The sequence below is a fragment of the Dipteris shenzhenensis genome, chromosome 20 (genome assembly GCF_047967505.1).
Source record: "Dipteris shenzhenensis isolate YYH24624 ecotype China chromosome 20, Dip_SZ_1.0, whole genome shotgun sequence".
NCBI lineage: Eukaryota > Viridiplantae > Streptophyta > Polypodiopsida > Gleicheniales > Dipteridaceae > Dipteris > Dipteris shenzhenensis.
The window spans coordinates 30,470,137-30,486,653 of NC_141615.1; the positions used below are offsets into that span (position 1 = coordinate 30,470,137).

Sequence of the window (16,517 nt, forward strand, 5' to 3'; positions counted from 1 at the left end):
GTTAATGAGTATCTAGAATCTTTGCTACAATGCGTCACTACGTTGGTTCCAAATAATTCTAAATATTGTACTGTAACAACAAAAAATGATATTTTGTTTTGAAACCTGTGGGAGGATTTGTGGGACCCGCAAGGTGACAAAAACTAGCCATGGAGACAAAGAACCAAGAAGCGTGACGGAGAAGTTGGTGGCGGGAGACGGCTCTTTGCGGCTACTCTCGTTGCCGCTTGTCAATCTTTTGATATCGACTACTTTATTTCATGTAATCATTAATGTGGATTTGACACTAATTAGACTAATTAGTGAAAATGATTGCAAATGTGATTATGAGTGAAGTGCATCATGGTAAATACCACGGGTATGAATTATAAATACCTTGGTATAGGGATAGAATGGTTTGGGAGATATATTATTTGCTTTGTAATTGGGAAAATAGAAATGAGTCATGTATTTTGAGTGGGCCAGATGACTGCATGGCCTCCATAATGTACTAAAATAATATGGAGATCACATGCTAAGCACATGGAGGGCATGTGGAGGAGTGTAGAAGAGTGTAAAGTCAAGAGGAATCCTTCTAGAATTCCAAGGTGGTATATGGAGGATGTTGACATATGGAAAAGAGAGGGTCCCTATGGGCCCCCAGGGGAAAGACTCTTGACTTTCTCAAATTTTAAAGAGTCATGAGGATCTTGTGACACTTGTCAAAATGTGCCCAAAAGGACATTTGATGGTGACCCATGTCCTTATGTCACCAAGGGGTGAAGGAATCTACTGGCTGAAAATGTAACAAGGTGAAGGAGGGTGAGAATTGCTCTATAAAAGAGACCTCTCTCCTCTCTCTCCACCATTTGGTTCTTCTCCTTGTAGTTATGCCATCACTTGTATCTAGCTTTGCCTATCTTTTCCCTTCTCCCTACAGCATTAGGCTCACTTTGTATCCTCTTCTTGCTTTTGATGTTTTGAATAAAGTTCATGCTTCCTTTTGCTCATCCTTTGTCCATCTCCTCTCTCCTCACTCTAAAGCTTAGTGTACCCACATGAGTGAGTTATTTCTAGATCTGTTTTAAGGGTATGCTCTACTTCCCTGGGCGACCTCAATTTGCCATGTATCTTGAAAGCTTCTTCTCTGCTGAAGGAATCGTTGCCCTTTCCATAACTGTACTCGGTATGGACAGTTTTGACAGTCTTCCGTAAAATGGTCATAACTTTCTACTCTGAGCTCTGTTTCGAATGAAACTTATATCAAAATCTTCATCTTTTCAAGATCTATCTATTGATGTATTCAGATTTAGTAGAATAAAAGTTATTGTTGTCTGAGTGGTCGGGTCTATTATTTGGAGCAGTTTTGAGAACCTTTCGTAAAACCGTCATAACTTTCTGTTCCAAGCTCCGTTTTGAATGAAACTGATACCTGAATCTTCGTCTTTTTGAGATCTATGTTTCGTCCCAACAGTCCCATTCAGCCAAATCAGCCCTATCAATTCACTCCTTTCACATCAGTTCACATTGTGTTGAGTCAAAAGATGTTCTTCTAACAACGGCTCGCCCTTACTTTTGGGGCTGACTGATCAGCTTAAATCAATGCTTCTCCTCAGCCTTTCTTATTCCCAATGCTAGAGTACAACCTCACCTTTGATGTCTATATCTTTGTTTTGATTTGAGAAGATAGAGAGTGAGTGTCTCTTTAAGCTTCATCTAATGCCCAAATCTCTTCTCTCTTCTTCAATTTGTGGATTGAGACGTGACCAAAACCAAACCCCTGGTTTTGTGTCACAGTACTACTATTCTTAAATAAATCTCCTTGGCATTAAGACCATTACGTCTTGATACTTAACGAAACTGATGCAAAAAATATGTTCTAGTGAAGGTTTACCTCATGTCTCAACAAGAGAAGCATAACTAAAATGGCAATCTTGTTTTAAAAGTCGTGGCATTAATTTCATGTAAGTTGTTGGGCACCAATCTCTTGGCAATGTATTGCTTCTCTTCATAGAACACATCCACTTCTTGATAAAATCATTTATTACATCTCTACTCCTTGAATTTTTAAGTTGTTTAAATAAGGATGTTTGCCAAGAGGATGCACATGTTTTCCTACTGCTCAGCTAGGTACTAGTCGGCTAAGGGTCTAGCATTTGAAGGTGGACCCCCATTGAAGGGATTACGGGCTCTAGTGTCCCACAAGTCAAGACGTAACTCTTTTTGAGAAATGTAAACACCATACCAACATGAGTAACCAAATATGGGACCAATAAAATGTATAGAATGCATACTGACCCAACAACTACTAAAGAGAATGTTTGTAGTAGCCTTGGGTGTGGTCCTATGAACATGAAAGAGTCAAAGAGATACAAGACTTTCCTGGCCTCAATACGTTAGCCCGAAATCATGAGTATCTAGAATCTATGTTACAATGCCTCATTACGCTAGCCCCGAATCATGATAATTATGGTACTGCCATTCTTAAATAAATCCCCTTGGCAATAAGACCATTATACCTTTGATATTTTTCTAGGTGATGCATAAAATATGTTCTAGTGAGGAGTTTTACTTCATGTCTCAACAAGAGAAGCATAACTAAAATGGCAATCTTGTTTTAAATGTCGTGGTATTGTATTCGTACAAGTTGTTGGGCACCAATCTCTTGGCAATATGTCACTCGTCTTCATAAAACACATATCCACTTGCTTGGTAATTAATTTATTTCACATCTTTATTTTTTGAGAATTGAAGTTCTTTAAATTAGCATGTTTGCCAAAAAGGGTGCTATGTTTTCCTACTGTTCAGTTAGGTACTACCCGGCTAGGGTCTAGCATTTGAGGGTGGTCCCCACTGAAGGGGTGTCCCAGAAGTCAAGACGTTACTCTATATGAGGAACGTAAAGACCCCACCCCACCCCACCCGAGTACCCAAACACGAGTCCAATCAAAATGCATAGAATGCATACCGATCCAACAACTATTAAAGAGGATGTTTGCAGTAGCCTTGGGTGTGGGCTTGTGATGAACATGAAGAGTCAAAGAGATACAAGACAAGACAACAAACTAAATAGGCCTAGTAGGCTATGTGAGAAGGCCAACCAAACCCAAACTAATCCTAGACTAGCCTTTTTTTTTTTTCCCAAAAAAGAGACTTCTATTAAGTAAGAAAGAAACTCGCCAGAGCAAGCTCTGTGCGGAAATACACCATGCTAAGCATGTAATAAAAACACCTCAGAGGAATGAGGTAGAAAGAAACCAAGGTTGAGGCTGAAAATGCCATCTCGACCCTGTAGAAGTCTCAGCAAAGAAGGGAGAGTCTCTTCAATCTCTGAGAAAAGTAACTCTCCTGGAGGAGGCTGCTCGAGATGATCCTTGCATGGTCGCCCAAATGGCCATCAGAGTGTGTATCGTATCTGTCTAAGTACTGGCCAAGATCTGAGAAGGGTGAACCTCAGAACCCTCCAAAGCCTCAGTGCACCTGGCTCTCCAAATGTGCCATGCTGCAATGCTAGCTAGGATCTCCCATGGAGAGTCGACCGAGGAGTGAGCAGCCTTGAAAAGAGTGGCCGGAACATCCTCTAGAGAGTACGACTCCACAAGGTGTCGTCGGACGTGAAGAGCCCAAGAGGAGTCAAGTCTCTCAAAAAATACATGGGGCCCTGAAAGAGTAAGCCAAGCCACTGATCCCCAGGCCATATAGAAAGGTAGGCGAACAAAAGTGCTGAAAAGTCTTGCAATCCCCTTCCATATGATTCTCACCTGTCTGCAATCCCATAGGCAGTGCTGTATTGTCTCCAAAGCAGAAAGGCAGCGAGGGCAAGAAGGGTCAGCTCCGAACTTGGATCTCCAATGGTTCACTGCTATCCCACCATGAATAAAAAGCCAAAAGAAGAGAGTGATTTTTCTATTCCGGTGGGATTTCCAGAGCCTCTGCCAAAAAATTCTCTGGAAGCCAGCAGAATTCTGAAAGTTCTCCCAATGAGGAGCTCTGGTAGGCTTCCAACCCCTAGACCTGAGCTGGAATTTCCTGGCATTATTGACCGTGTAATGAAAGAAGGGGATGCCCTTCTCTCGGTCCCCTTCATCTATCCATTCCCATTCCCCAGGGTCCCACTGCAAAAACTTAATTGGGACACCTCCATAGAGCCACAGCCTCCATGAGCCAAGGGCGAGGAGAAGCGGGTCAGGATCCAAGTACCACTGTGAAAGAGAGCCATGCTCCATGAAGCCCACTATCTTGACTAGCTGAAACGGTACCTCCAACAAGATATCGTCTGTGGATCTGGACAGCTTGCCCTCCGAAGAAACATCAAATACTAAGGCATCCTCATGTGGGTCAAGAAAAGCAATCACATGTAAAGGAACTCCCAATCTGGAAAATGCCCCCATCCAGGTGGAGCAAGTAATAGGCATGTCATCTGTGTCCACCCAATCCAAGGGCAAGGCTGCATCAATCTGTTGGACTCTCCCTGCACTCCCTCTGAGATGAAGAACCATCTGGGCCTGTTGGTCTGCAGGAAGCTTCCTGAAGGCTTTCGATGCTCCCACTGTAGATGCAGGGCCCCTCTCCCATCTTGGCCACTGCATGTAAGGAGAAGCTCCAAGTGCTCTGCCAAGCTCATCCAAAATCCTGTCATTCCACATGATAGGATGCCTTTCAATCTCTTCACGGGTGGATGGGGGAATCGTGCGAAGAGTACTCCTGAAGCTGGCCCATGCTTTCAAGATAGCAACCATAAGAGGGGAAGAGGGAGACCTGAGGTGGGCTGTGGTGAAAACCCATCTAGTACTGTGTGTCCAATCCTCTCCTGAGTGGGTGTGCGAGACTATATGCATCTGATTAAAAAATCCTTCCAAGGCTCTTGTCCTGGCATAAGCCCTCTCACAACGAACTTGCAGAGTAAAGCTCTGCAATGTAGATCTGGGTCGATGATATTCAAACCCCCTTCTCTTGTAGGAAGAATCAAGGTCTCCCAAGCCACCCTGGCTGTAGCATCAGTTGTGCCATCTAGACCACTCCATAAAAGTTTCGTACAGGCCTCTTAAGCTGAGTGATACAATCCCTAGAGTGGCACCAACAAGAGCATACAAACCATGCTGTGGCTAGAAGAACCTGGTTAACCACCACCACCCTGGAGGCCAAGTCAAGTTTGGCTGAGCTCTAGAAAAGGAGCTTTCTTCTGATGCTTTCCAACACCGGAGCAAACTGTTGTGAGGGAGAGATGCCCACCCCAACCTGGCAGCCCAAATATCTGACGGAGACGCCCCTCTGTACCCAAGTGAAAACCAATGGATTTATGCCAATTAATGTGTGCACCTGCAGCCGTGCAAAACAAATCCAAGGCTGTCCGGAAGGAAGTGAGTGTCCTGGGGGAGGCATCCAAAAAAACAGCCGTGTCATCTGCCAACTCACTATCCAGGAGCTCTTCTTCCCGGCAGATAGGAAGCCTCAGCCCATAAATATCAGCTTGAGATCTAATGTAGATACTCATAGCTTCCGCCACAAACAGAAAAAGAAACGGGGCAAGAGGACATCCCTGGCGGACGGGTCTGGAAATCTGAAACCTGTCCTCTCTTACCCCCCAATTGAGCAACTGGCTATGGGCTGATCTGTAGAGAGAGGATACTCCTCTAATCCATGCATCTGAAAAACCAAAGCGAGATAGAGTACCCTCTAAAAAATCCCAGTCTACTCTATCGTAAGCTTTCTCAAAGTCCAAGAGTAGAATGGCCAATCTCTGGCAGCTCTGCATGGCCCATTTTGAGGCCTCCCAAAATGAGAAAATATTATCAAAAATACTTCTGCCATACACAAACCCTGTCTGCGTGTCATGAATCAAATCTGGAAGAGAAACCTGTAGCCGCAGACTGATGGCTTTCGCCAGAATCTTGTAAAAAGTGCCCAAAAGAGTGATGGGTCTCCATTGAGACACAAGATTCCTATTACCCCCCTTTGGGATGAGATGAATGAGACCATCTGTAAGTGAGTCCGGCATCTCACCAGAGTCCCACATGCTCTGCAGGGCTGATGTAATGTGATCACCAATCTGCTCCCAAAAAGTATTAAAAAAGGAGGGGGTAAGTCCATCTGAACCTGGGCACTTGCCCTTGTGAAGGGCAAGTAATGCAGTCTTGAATTCTGCATTGGTGAAAGGTGCATCCAGAGAAACATACATCTCATCCTTCACCAATACAGGGATACACTACCAAATAACCTCTCTGGCATCATCAATGGCCTGTGTGCCTGGATCTGCAGTAAGAAGGGATGCAAAAAAATCTGAAGCTACACGCCTGACAACATCAGGATTTGACTGTAACACCCCGTCTGAGTCAACAAGCTGCGAAACACTATCTCTACTATGTCTGGGCCCATGAGTAGAGAAAAAGTGTTTGTTGACCCTGCCACCCATCTGAATCCAAAAGGATTTCCGTGCATGAAAGGCATACTCTGCTCTCTGATCCAACAATGTCTGCAAATGAGCCCTTGCTGTAGCAAGGCGCTCCTAAATCCAAGCATCTGTGGGTCTCTTCTGCTCTTCCCTCTGAAGGGACGCTAACTGCTGGCGTATACCAATCTCACATCTGAGAATCTCACGTCTCCTAGAATCAGCGATTGAATGATAATAGTCACTAATTTTGGATAAGGCTGCAGCTACCTGAGATGGATGGACAGCTCCATCCTATATGTGAGAAACCCAAATCTGTAAAATATCCTCCGTGAGGCTCTCCTCTGCATAAGCATCCGGAATCCTGACACTGGCAGAGCATCCTATCCGATGAGGCTTAAGAATCTGCAACACCACTGGAAAATGATCTGAGGTGGAAACCCCAGTAGAAATGCATACAGATCCTCCTCTGTCAAGTGCCCAATCGTCTACATAAAATCTGTCAATCCGTGCATGGATGGGCATGTGTATTCTCCTGTTCGACCAAGAGTACAGGAGTGACTGTGGCATAATATGAAAGGCATCATCCAACCAAGTGTCTCAGCCACTGAACTGAAAGAGGAAGGCATCCCAGGCTGCCCTCTCCAAAGAATGAATTCCACCCTGTCTGCCTCCCTTCTTGTCTGAAGGCAACTCAACCATGTTGAAGTCGCCACCCATGATCCAAGAATCTGCAATGGGGGCCTAAGAGAGTAACTCCTTCCAAAAGGAGATCCGCTCCCCTCTGTTGTTGGGAGCATAAAGATTGAGAAGACCAATCTTACGCCCTCCAATCAAAATAATGATCCATTGAGCTCTAGAAGGGGAGATAATACCATGACCAGCAACCAAGGGGAGAATAGAAAGGGAGACCGAAATGCAAGTACCTCCCGTTGTGCCCATAGCAGGCGACCAGAAGGTATGTCTTGAAAGCAGTTTGCCAGACTTAGAGCAATCACTGGCATGCAGCTTGTGTTCGTGGATAAGGATATCAATAGCACCTCCAGTGACGCCTGGATGAAGCAGCTGCCTACGGCGACGGTGTGGAACTCTGCCTAGGCCGTGTATGTTCCAGCTGACTATCCTCATTCACAAGAGGATGCTGGATGGAAAGGCTTACGCGACCTAGTAGAGGAGACCAGCTTCCCCTGGGCCGAAACACTCCTGCTGAGGGCAGGAAACTCAACAGGTGAAAGGATCCCCACACTTGCTGAAAGGGAGGCCCTGTCAGAAGGAATCCCAATGACCGGGACTGCTAAGGTGGAGGGCACAAACTCCTCATCATCCATGAAAGTCACCGAATCTGCCAGTGCCGAAAAAGAATTCCTGATAAGCAAGTCTGGCCGAGGAGTGCGAAGAAGACCTGCACTCGTGGAAGATGGAGGAGAAGGACCTGCCAGGCCTCTATCATCAGAACTGGAGCTGGGGGTTGAGGAGGCCTGTGGCTGGGGTGAAGAGGAATCGGGAGCCCTCATCTGCGCTTGCACTTTCTCGGTTGTCCTGACTGTGGCAGAAACAGTCTAGGGAAAGAAGTACCTGTAGTCCCCTCATGGTCAGAAACCAAGGGGTCAGAGACCAAAGTGACTGGGGCTGGTGGATCTGAAGGCCCCTCCTGATGTGGAACTGTAGTGTTTCCCAACAACTATACTCAATTTTCAACGCAAAATATAGCAAGTTTTGACATTGTGTCTGCATATCTTTTGAAGTTGCATCATGGAACTGGAACCACGCAATTATGCTAAATCAGAATCTCTTTTCCAAAGCATTAGCTGAGTTTTACTGATGTGTGAAAGCAGTGGTAATTGTGCAGGCATCTTTCCTCAGGATTGGAGTGCCCTTGGAGCGTGGAGCACTCTAGCTAGGCTATTGTTTGAGGCACTATTTATGGATGTAGACTTACTGCTCAGCCTTGAGCTTCATTTTCATGCCTTGTACATAGTTCATGCTAGTGTTTGAGTCCTTAGTTTAGTCTCGTGTTTGAAACTTATATCATTGTAATAAAGAGCTTTGATAAGGGTTGGACCGGGAGGGGGACCCGGGGGGGGGATGCCTTGGCCCCTTAATCTCGTGTTCATATTTTCTCAAGCAAGATTTTACATTTCAGTTTCTCTTCATTCAAATCTTTGAAGTAAAATGATATTCCACAATGTTACGCACTGAAATATTTTGTGGATCGACTGCTAATAAATGCTTAATCTCCCAAATTTGATATATATATATAAATATGTTTTTCAAGAAACTGACTTCTATTAAGCAAGAGAAAAAACCCGCGAGAGCAAGCTCTAAGCGGAATACATCATGAACTCATGAGGATAAATAAACCCCCTCAAAGTGAGGTGGAAAACAACCAAGGCTGAGGCTGAAAGTGCCACCTCAACCCTGTAGGAGTCTCAGAGAAGAAAGGAGAATATTTCCATTCCTTGAAGAAAGAAGCCCTCCTAGCTGAGGTTGCGCAGGAGTCTCCCTGCATACTCGTCCATACGGCCATCAAAGTATGTACGGTGTCTATCCAGATACTAGCCAATGTGTGCGAGGGATGAACCTGAGTTCCCTTCAATGCCTCTACGCATCTGGCTCTCCAGATATGCCAGGATCCTATGCTCGCTAGAATATCCCAAGAGGTATCCATAGAGGCATGTACAGCTGCAAAAGGATGGTGTGGTATCACATCCAACGAACAGGACTCAACTTGAAGATGTCGAATCAAAATGGCGCGAGAGGAGTAAAGTCTCTCATAGAATACCTGAGGCCTTATAAGAGAAAGCCAAGCCACTGAGCCCCATGTCATAAAGAATGGGGAGTAAGCAAAGTGACTGAAAATCCTGGCTACCCCCATCCAAATCATCCTCGCCTGTCTGCAATCCCATAAGCAATGCTGAATAGTCTCCGAAGCAGAGAGGCAACGAGAGCAAGTAGGGTCGGCTCCGAACCTGGATCTCCAAAGGTTCACTGCAATCTCACCATGGATAGAAAGCCAAAAGAAGAGAGTGATCTTTCTATTCCTGTGGGATTTCCAGAGTCTCTTCCAGAAGCACCTCTGCAAATCCGCAGTGATATCAAATGTCTCCCAATGAGGAAATCTGCAAGGTCTCCAACCTCTACTACTGAGCTGGAATCTCTTGGCATTACTGACCGTGTAACAAAAGAAGGGAATGCTCTTCTCTCGATGGCCTGCGTCAATTCACTTCCACTCTCTAGGATCCCACTGCAAATACCTAATGGAAACTCTCCCGTAGAGCCAAAGCCTCCAAGATCGGGTGGAGAGCAGCCGGGGGTGTGGATTGAGAAACCACTCTGAATCTGATCCCTGCACCAAAAGCCCTACAACCCTGATAGGTTGAAAAGCAGACTCAAGCAAGATGTCCTTTGTGGACTTGAGCAATCCGCCACCATCATGCACACTAAGAACTAAAGCATCCTCATGTGCATCTCGAAAGGCCAAAACCTAAAGAGGAACACCGCCTCTCGTAAAAGTACTTGCCCAAGTGGAGCAAGTGAGTGGCACATCATCTGTGTCTATCCAATCCGCTGGAAGGGCTGCCTCAATCTGCAAGATCCTCCTTGCACTTCCTCTGAGATGTCCTGTCAACTGAGATTTGGTCTCCTTTGGAAGCTTGCGGAAAGCTTTCCATGACCCCAAAGATGATGTGGGTCCCCTCTCCCACCTGGATCACTGCATGTAGAGTGAGGCGCCAAGTGGCCTGCCATGATCATCCAATATACTGTCATTCCACATAATCGGTTGCCTATCAATCTCTTCAGGAGAGGAAGGAGGAATCCGCCGAAGAGTGCTCGTGAAACTGGCCCATGCTTTCAGTATGGCAACCATGAGAGGGGACGAAGGTGATCTGAGGTGTGTTGTGGTGAAAATCCACCTAATATTGCTCATTTAGTCTCCTCCTGAAGAAGGTGTGCACGTCTGTATGCTGCTAATTAGAAATGCCTTTCACGGCTCTTGCCTTGGCATAAGTCCCCGCACCACCATCTTGTAGAGTAAAGCTCTGCACTGTAAATCTGGATCAATAATATTGAGACCCCTTTCCTATGTAGGGAGGATGAGGGTCTCCCAAGCCACACTGTCTAACGCATCTGCTATGCGATCAAGCCCACTCCAAAGAAAATTTCAGTGAATCCTATGTGAAGCCCCCAAACTGGAGTGTCCTCATCACTGATCCAAAAGCCATTGCATTTATGCCAATTTATCTGCGTCTCCATCGCCAAGGAAAATAAATCCAATGGTATCCTGAAAGAAGTGAGCGTCTGTGGTGTGGCATCCAAGTAAACTATTGTGTCATCTGCGAACTCAATGTCAAGCAGCTCGTCTTCCCTTCTCATGGGAGGTCTCAGCCTAAAGAAGCTAGCTTGAGATCTAACATAGATACTCATAGCTTTAGCCACGAACAAGAAAAGAAAAGAAGCAAGGGGACATCCCTGACGGACTCATTTGGAAATGTGAAATCTCTCACCCCTTACCCCACCAATAAGTACTTGGCTGTGGGCTGATCTGTACAAAGAGGAAACACCTTTGATGCAAGCAAGAGTAAACCCAAAACGTAGAAGGGTGCCCTCCAAAAAACCCCAATCTACTCTGTCATAAGCTTTCTCAAAATCCAAGAGTAGAATGGCTAGATTCTAGCCGCTCTGCATGGCCCACTCTGAAGCTTCCCAAAAAGAGAAAATGTTATCAAAAATACTTCTGCCGTGCACAAATCCCGTCTGAGTGTCATGAATAAGATCTAGGAGAAGGGGCTACAATTGGAGGCTGATTGCCTAGGGCAGAATCTTGTAACATGTCCCCAAAAGTGTGATAGACCTCCACTGGAACACTAAATTTCTGCAACCTCCTTTTGGGATAAGGTGGATGAGACCCTCTGTGAGCGCCCCGGGCATCTCACCAAAGTTCCAAATGCCCTGCAGGGCTGATGTAATGTAGTCTCCAATCATATCCTAAAATGCAATGAAAAAAGAAAGGGTGAGGCCATCCGAACCTGGGTACTTGCCCTTGTGAAGGGCTGAAAGTGCAGTTCTGAATTCTGTATTGGTGAAGGGTGCATGAAGCAAAACATGCATGTCGGTTTTACCACCAAGGGGATTCTCTGCCAAATAACTTATCTAGCATCCATTCTATCTCATGTGTCACCATGAATCCACAATGGGGGCCCAGGAGAGCAAATCCTTCCACATAATGACACGTTCTCCTCTAATGTTGGAGGCATACAGGTTAAGGAAACCAACCTTACGCCCTCCAATCAAGAGAATAATGTACTGAGCCCTAGAGGGAATAATGATTCCGTGTCCAATAAGTGAGGGGAGAACCGACTGCGAAACTGAAGTAGTGCCGCCGCTAGTGCCCAAGGCAGGCGACCAAAATGTATGGCCAGAAAGCAACTTGCTTGACTTGGCATAATCTCTAGAATCCAGTTTGTGCTCCTGAATAAATAAGATATCAATGGAACCCCCAGTAACACCTTGATGAAGCTGATCCCGGATCAACTGTCTACGGCGGCAATGTGGGACGCCACCTAGGCCTTGTATGTTCCAGCTAATAATCCTCATCGACGGGAGGATGTAGAGTGGAACACCTTACCCGACCTAGTGGCGGAAACAAACCCCTCAACAGGGGAAGACCTCTTGCTCAAGGAGCGAGGAATAGAACCAAGTAGCGGAAAATCAACAAGGGAAGAACCCTGCCACCTGACGAAGAAGCCCTGTCAACAGGATACCCAATCACTGGCTCACCAAAAGTAGAGGGCACAAACTCTTCCTTTGGGAAATCTGAAGCATCTGCCAAAGCTGAAAATGAGTTCCTGTGAATCAGGCCAGACACTGGAGTGCGAAGGATTCCTTCTGAGGGAAAAGGATCAATAGTGTAAACCATCCCCTTCCCCCTATCCAAGGGAGGAAGTGAGGACTGCTCTCGATCCTATGTTTGCCTAGCCGCAGAGACCTCTATGCCTTTAGGAGAGTGTCTGGCACCTCTAGTTCTAGGGAAGAAGCTGCAACCGGGTAGGAGGTCGTAGCTGAAGCGTCTCGGACTGTGTGAGGTGAGATTGGAGGGATAGCCCAAGGTGAAGCGGAGTCTCCTAGTGTATCCTTGTGAGCTGAAGGAGGAGTCTGCACATGAATCGAAACCCATTGGTATGCGTCGGGTGCCCCTGAGATAGAAGGTCGAGAGGCACCTGAGGTAGAAGATGGCGGTATCAAAGGAGTGCTTAGTGGAGAAGCACTCTGGTGAGTAGGAGCTATACCACCATCCTGAGGAGGACCACCATGTGGAGGTCGAGGAGCAAGTGCTAGACCTGCACCAGCCCCCTGTCGAGACCAAGGAGCAAGTGTTGGACCTGTACCACCCCCCTGTCGAGGCCGAGGAGCAGGTGTTGGACCTATACCACCCCCCTGTCGAGGCTGTGGGGTGGTAGCTGTACTAGAGGGCTTCTTGGGCCTTTTCTTCTTCCTTGGGCAATCCCTAGCAATGTGTTCGATGATCTTGCATATTTTGTACTGGTCCTGCCTGCCTGTAATCTCTACTCTCTAGCGAAAAAAGGAACCATCCGAGCACTGGATCAGAACATGGTCCATTGTGAGTTCTCCTAGAAGACGAACATCTAACAATCGTGGAGTGAGGTTTGGGGGGAGAGCTGCAAGCATCCAGTCTTTTGCTTGGGATCTAGAAGGGTGAGACCTGAAGATGCGTGCGAGCAACGTGGTAGAGCATTCAATCTCTACGTCCTTCTTGAGCTATTGCAACTCATTGATAGGAATTTTATGTGCGACTGGTATTTTTTGTATCAGATAAGAAATGCTATGTAAATCACAAATAAGAGCACTCACGTGTAGAAGGCAGTATCACTAATAGGCGCAAATGTAGCTAGCATGGATAGGATAGAAGATAGTAGTTAGAAAATATCATGACATTGGCCCTCTCTATTTTTTTTGGGATGATTTTTGTATTGAACATATATTTTAAAATAACTATGCGCTTGTATGAAGAACCCTGATTGTAGGAGATGATGACAATAACTTTGCGACCAAAGTGATGATTAGATGACCTATGGACCTTGGACGTTGGACCTTGCACTGGCACATGGAATGGGTGATGGAAGGAGTGGTCACCAAGTCACTAAAGAAGGACTGGTACTTTTCTCAAGGAGACTACAGGTAAGGAGTACTTTGCATGGCAATAACAAAAAGTAGAGGACCATAAAGGAAGGTGGAAAGTAAGAAAAAGGTCTAGTTCTCATTAGTTGATGGAAAGAGCCAATCAATGGCCAAGGTTTTGCATGGAAAAGGAAGGACGTGGGTTAATGGAACTACTAGTTGGATCTCTATATGAAGGGTGGTGGGATTGGTTCACAACCATCTTCGTGCTCATCTTGAAGGTGAAGAGGGCAGTTGGTCTGGTTTCATGAGCGTTTTGCTCAACTCAGTTATGATGGGGATTGCCCACATTAGTTGAAGTGTTGGTTCAGGGGTCACGAAGCTGACCATCTTGTGTTCCGGTTGATTTTTGTTGCTTAAATGCAAGAGTCGACAAGAGTAACTGATTTTTCTGTGTGAGTTTATTGTTTGCCACTAGATTGTTAAAAGGTTCAAAATGGTCGCGGTAATCTTAAATGATTACTCTTCTCAGCTTTAATACTGTGAGGATTTTTTTCCACCTAAGATCGTAAGAGCTTTCTGGCTGCGCCATAAGCAATAGTTCTATTTCCGCGAGGAAGGAAGTTGGTGACCAGAAGAGTCAGTCTTGCAGCAGATCTGCAAAAGAGCAAGGAGACTACGTGAGTGTGAGAAAACGAGGGCGGAGAGAGCAGTTCTTTGAGGAAAGATGTAGAAATGGAGGAGGCAAGTCACGATCGTTATTCTAGGACAGTAGTGTGCATGCTGAGCTTCTGAGTATACGTAAGGCTTGAGAAGGCTCATATTAACCAAACTGCGAAGCTATATGCATGATCACGGAGGTCTCTGGAGACAGACGTCATCGAGCTACGGCTCCTATATTTTCAGGATTAAGCTGCAGTGCAGCAGTGGATGTTTTTGATCGTGGGCTTCAACGCTTCTCATCACCAGAGCTTCCGTAAGAGGTCGCCTATCTTTTGGGCGCCTATTGACCACCACAACAAGTTTCTCCAGCTCTCCTCTCCAAGCCCGTCTGCCCGCTGTTCTTCAACTCTGCTCCTCCTTTCCTTCGTTTCTTCTTTTGCAGCTTCCTGTAGTTCTTTTCCTGCTGTCTTTGGCTTATGCGGACTCGCGGTGTTTTCTCTTGGGTGGCATGTGACCATTTCTGTGTGTGGATGGCGACAAATGTTTGTGGAGCAGTTGAATAGCGAAGAAGATTTGTAGAAGGAGGAGCTCTTCTCGTTTGATTTGTGAACCAAATCTGCAAAAGGAAGAGCTATTTGAATATGAAGAATCTGCACCAGCGACTGTATCTTTTTTGGGTTGTTTTTATTAACGAGAGCATTTTCTTTCTTGTAAAAAAACTGTTAGATACAAAGATTTGGCTTGTTGGTTAAGGCCACAATGAGATGAGGAATTTGGCGACCTGCAGTGAGTATTTTCTGCAATGCAATACGTAAATGAACTTTGTTGATCGTGAGGCAAAAATTTATGCATCGTGACTGGGTGTTATAAGTCTAGCTAGTGTATCAGGTTCAAAGCACGACCGTATGATTGAAAGAAAAATCGAAGTCCTGACTACATAAGATCCAAGGATGTTTTGATCATGGGCTAAAAAACGTAGAAGATGGTTAACAGTCCAGCTTGTCTGTTGTAGAGAAGTGATGTGAATGGGCCATATGTATTGAGGCAAACTCCCCTCCCTCTCCTCTTAGACAAGCTAGGACAAGTTAAATAATTAAGAGGCAAAGTGTCTGTCTTTGAGTGCCAACAACAGATCCAGTACATTTATAAGCACTTGTAGAGAGATTGGATAGTATTGGGAAACAACTGCTGACTCTTGATCCTCGAGGTCAAGCACCCCTAGGCACATGTGCGATAGGTTCTTCAATGTGTACTAGCATGCATTCTGTTTGTGCATCTATTTTTGTCTTACTATTTGGGAGGAGATATCCATTTGTTGTACAAGATTTATCCACTCATCCATAAGTAGAGCTATATTGACAAATCAAGGAAGGAAAATTCAACAAAGAGGTTGGCTAACATATGTATTGAGGCCATTGAGTTGTGGGTGCAAGCAATGTTATTGAGTCGGTTTTCAATGGTGAGAACTCCAAGAGGACAACATAGAAGATTCTTGAGGATAAATTCTCATATTACTTCCACTCCCTGCATGTTTGGAAAGACATTGGTAAGTTTGCTTGCTATATCAATGGCAATTGCTCCTTTTTACCAAGAATACCTATCGAGTTAGCGTGTAATTGATAGAGAGTGCTGAAACCTTCTCAACCATGGGCAAGGACCTAGCGGTGTTTTAAGGCAATAAGTTCAACATTTCAAGATACAAAATTGTTGCCATGGGTGGAATGGTCTATAAGAGAGTCTATGTGTGCCAGCTGGTGAATGCCACAGTCTGATGAGAAGTGGAACTGTGAACTCCGCACTCTCATCAAAGCGTCGTGGGCGATGTTGTCTTCTTGCATCAAGCCTTATCCCTTCGTTATGCCCCACGGGAATGCCTTCCTTAAATGCATCAACGTCTCTTGCACCCTCCATGTTCATCAGCACTCAACCTTCTTCCTCGTCTACCGTAGTGTCCTATTCGTTAGGTGCAGCAGCTTGCGCACAATGCCTCTACTCTTATCGCCATCCAATGCAGCAGCTTCTTGTCTCCTCCCATTAAGGTAGATAATAAAGTTGTTACGTTCATCACTCTAAAGCTATCCCCAAAAATCTCTGGAAGTGTTTTGACACACGCTTTGCTTATAATTTCATGATGTTGAAGCGGCTTTATAAGCTGAAAACTTATTGGAGGCACCTCGTTGTTTCTTTTGAGTGGAATGAATGGCGTGAACGTAATTCTACATGGGCTGAGAGACTTAAATCTATTTTTCAAAATGACATTTTTTGGGATGATGTTGGCATATTGCTTCATGTCACAAAGCCTATTCTCATTATGTTGAGGCTTCTTGATGGGTACGACCCTTGCATTGGG

At 45.4% G+C, this 16,517-nt stretch overlaps 1 protein-coding gene across 4 annotated transcripts in view; it reads left to right on the forward strand.

Annotated features, from left to right (window-relative positions):
* RAD51D (DNA repair RAD51-like protein) overlaps nucleotides 1–16,517 on the forward strand; it is a 158,796-nt gene that overhangs the window by 102,865 nt on the left and 39,414 nt on the right. Inside the window, exon 9 of one of the 4 annotated variants that reach the window (XM_087391947.1) lies at nucleotides 13,397–13,504. The exons of the other annotated variants lie outside the window; for them this stretch is intronic. Coding sequence (XP_087248073.1) covers nucleotides 13,397–13,417 — 21 coding nt within the window. The 3' untranslated portion in view covers nucleotides 13,418–13,504. Of the gene's footprint in view, nucleotides 1–13,396; nucleotides 13,505–16,517 lie in introns of those variants that run through there. 4 annotated transcript variants of the gene reach the window in all.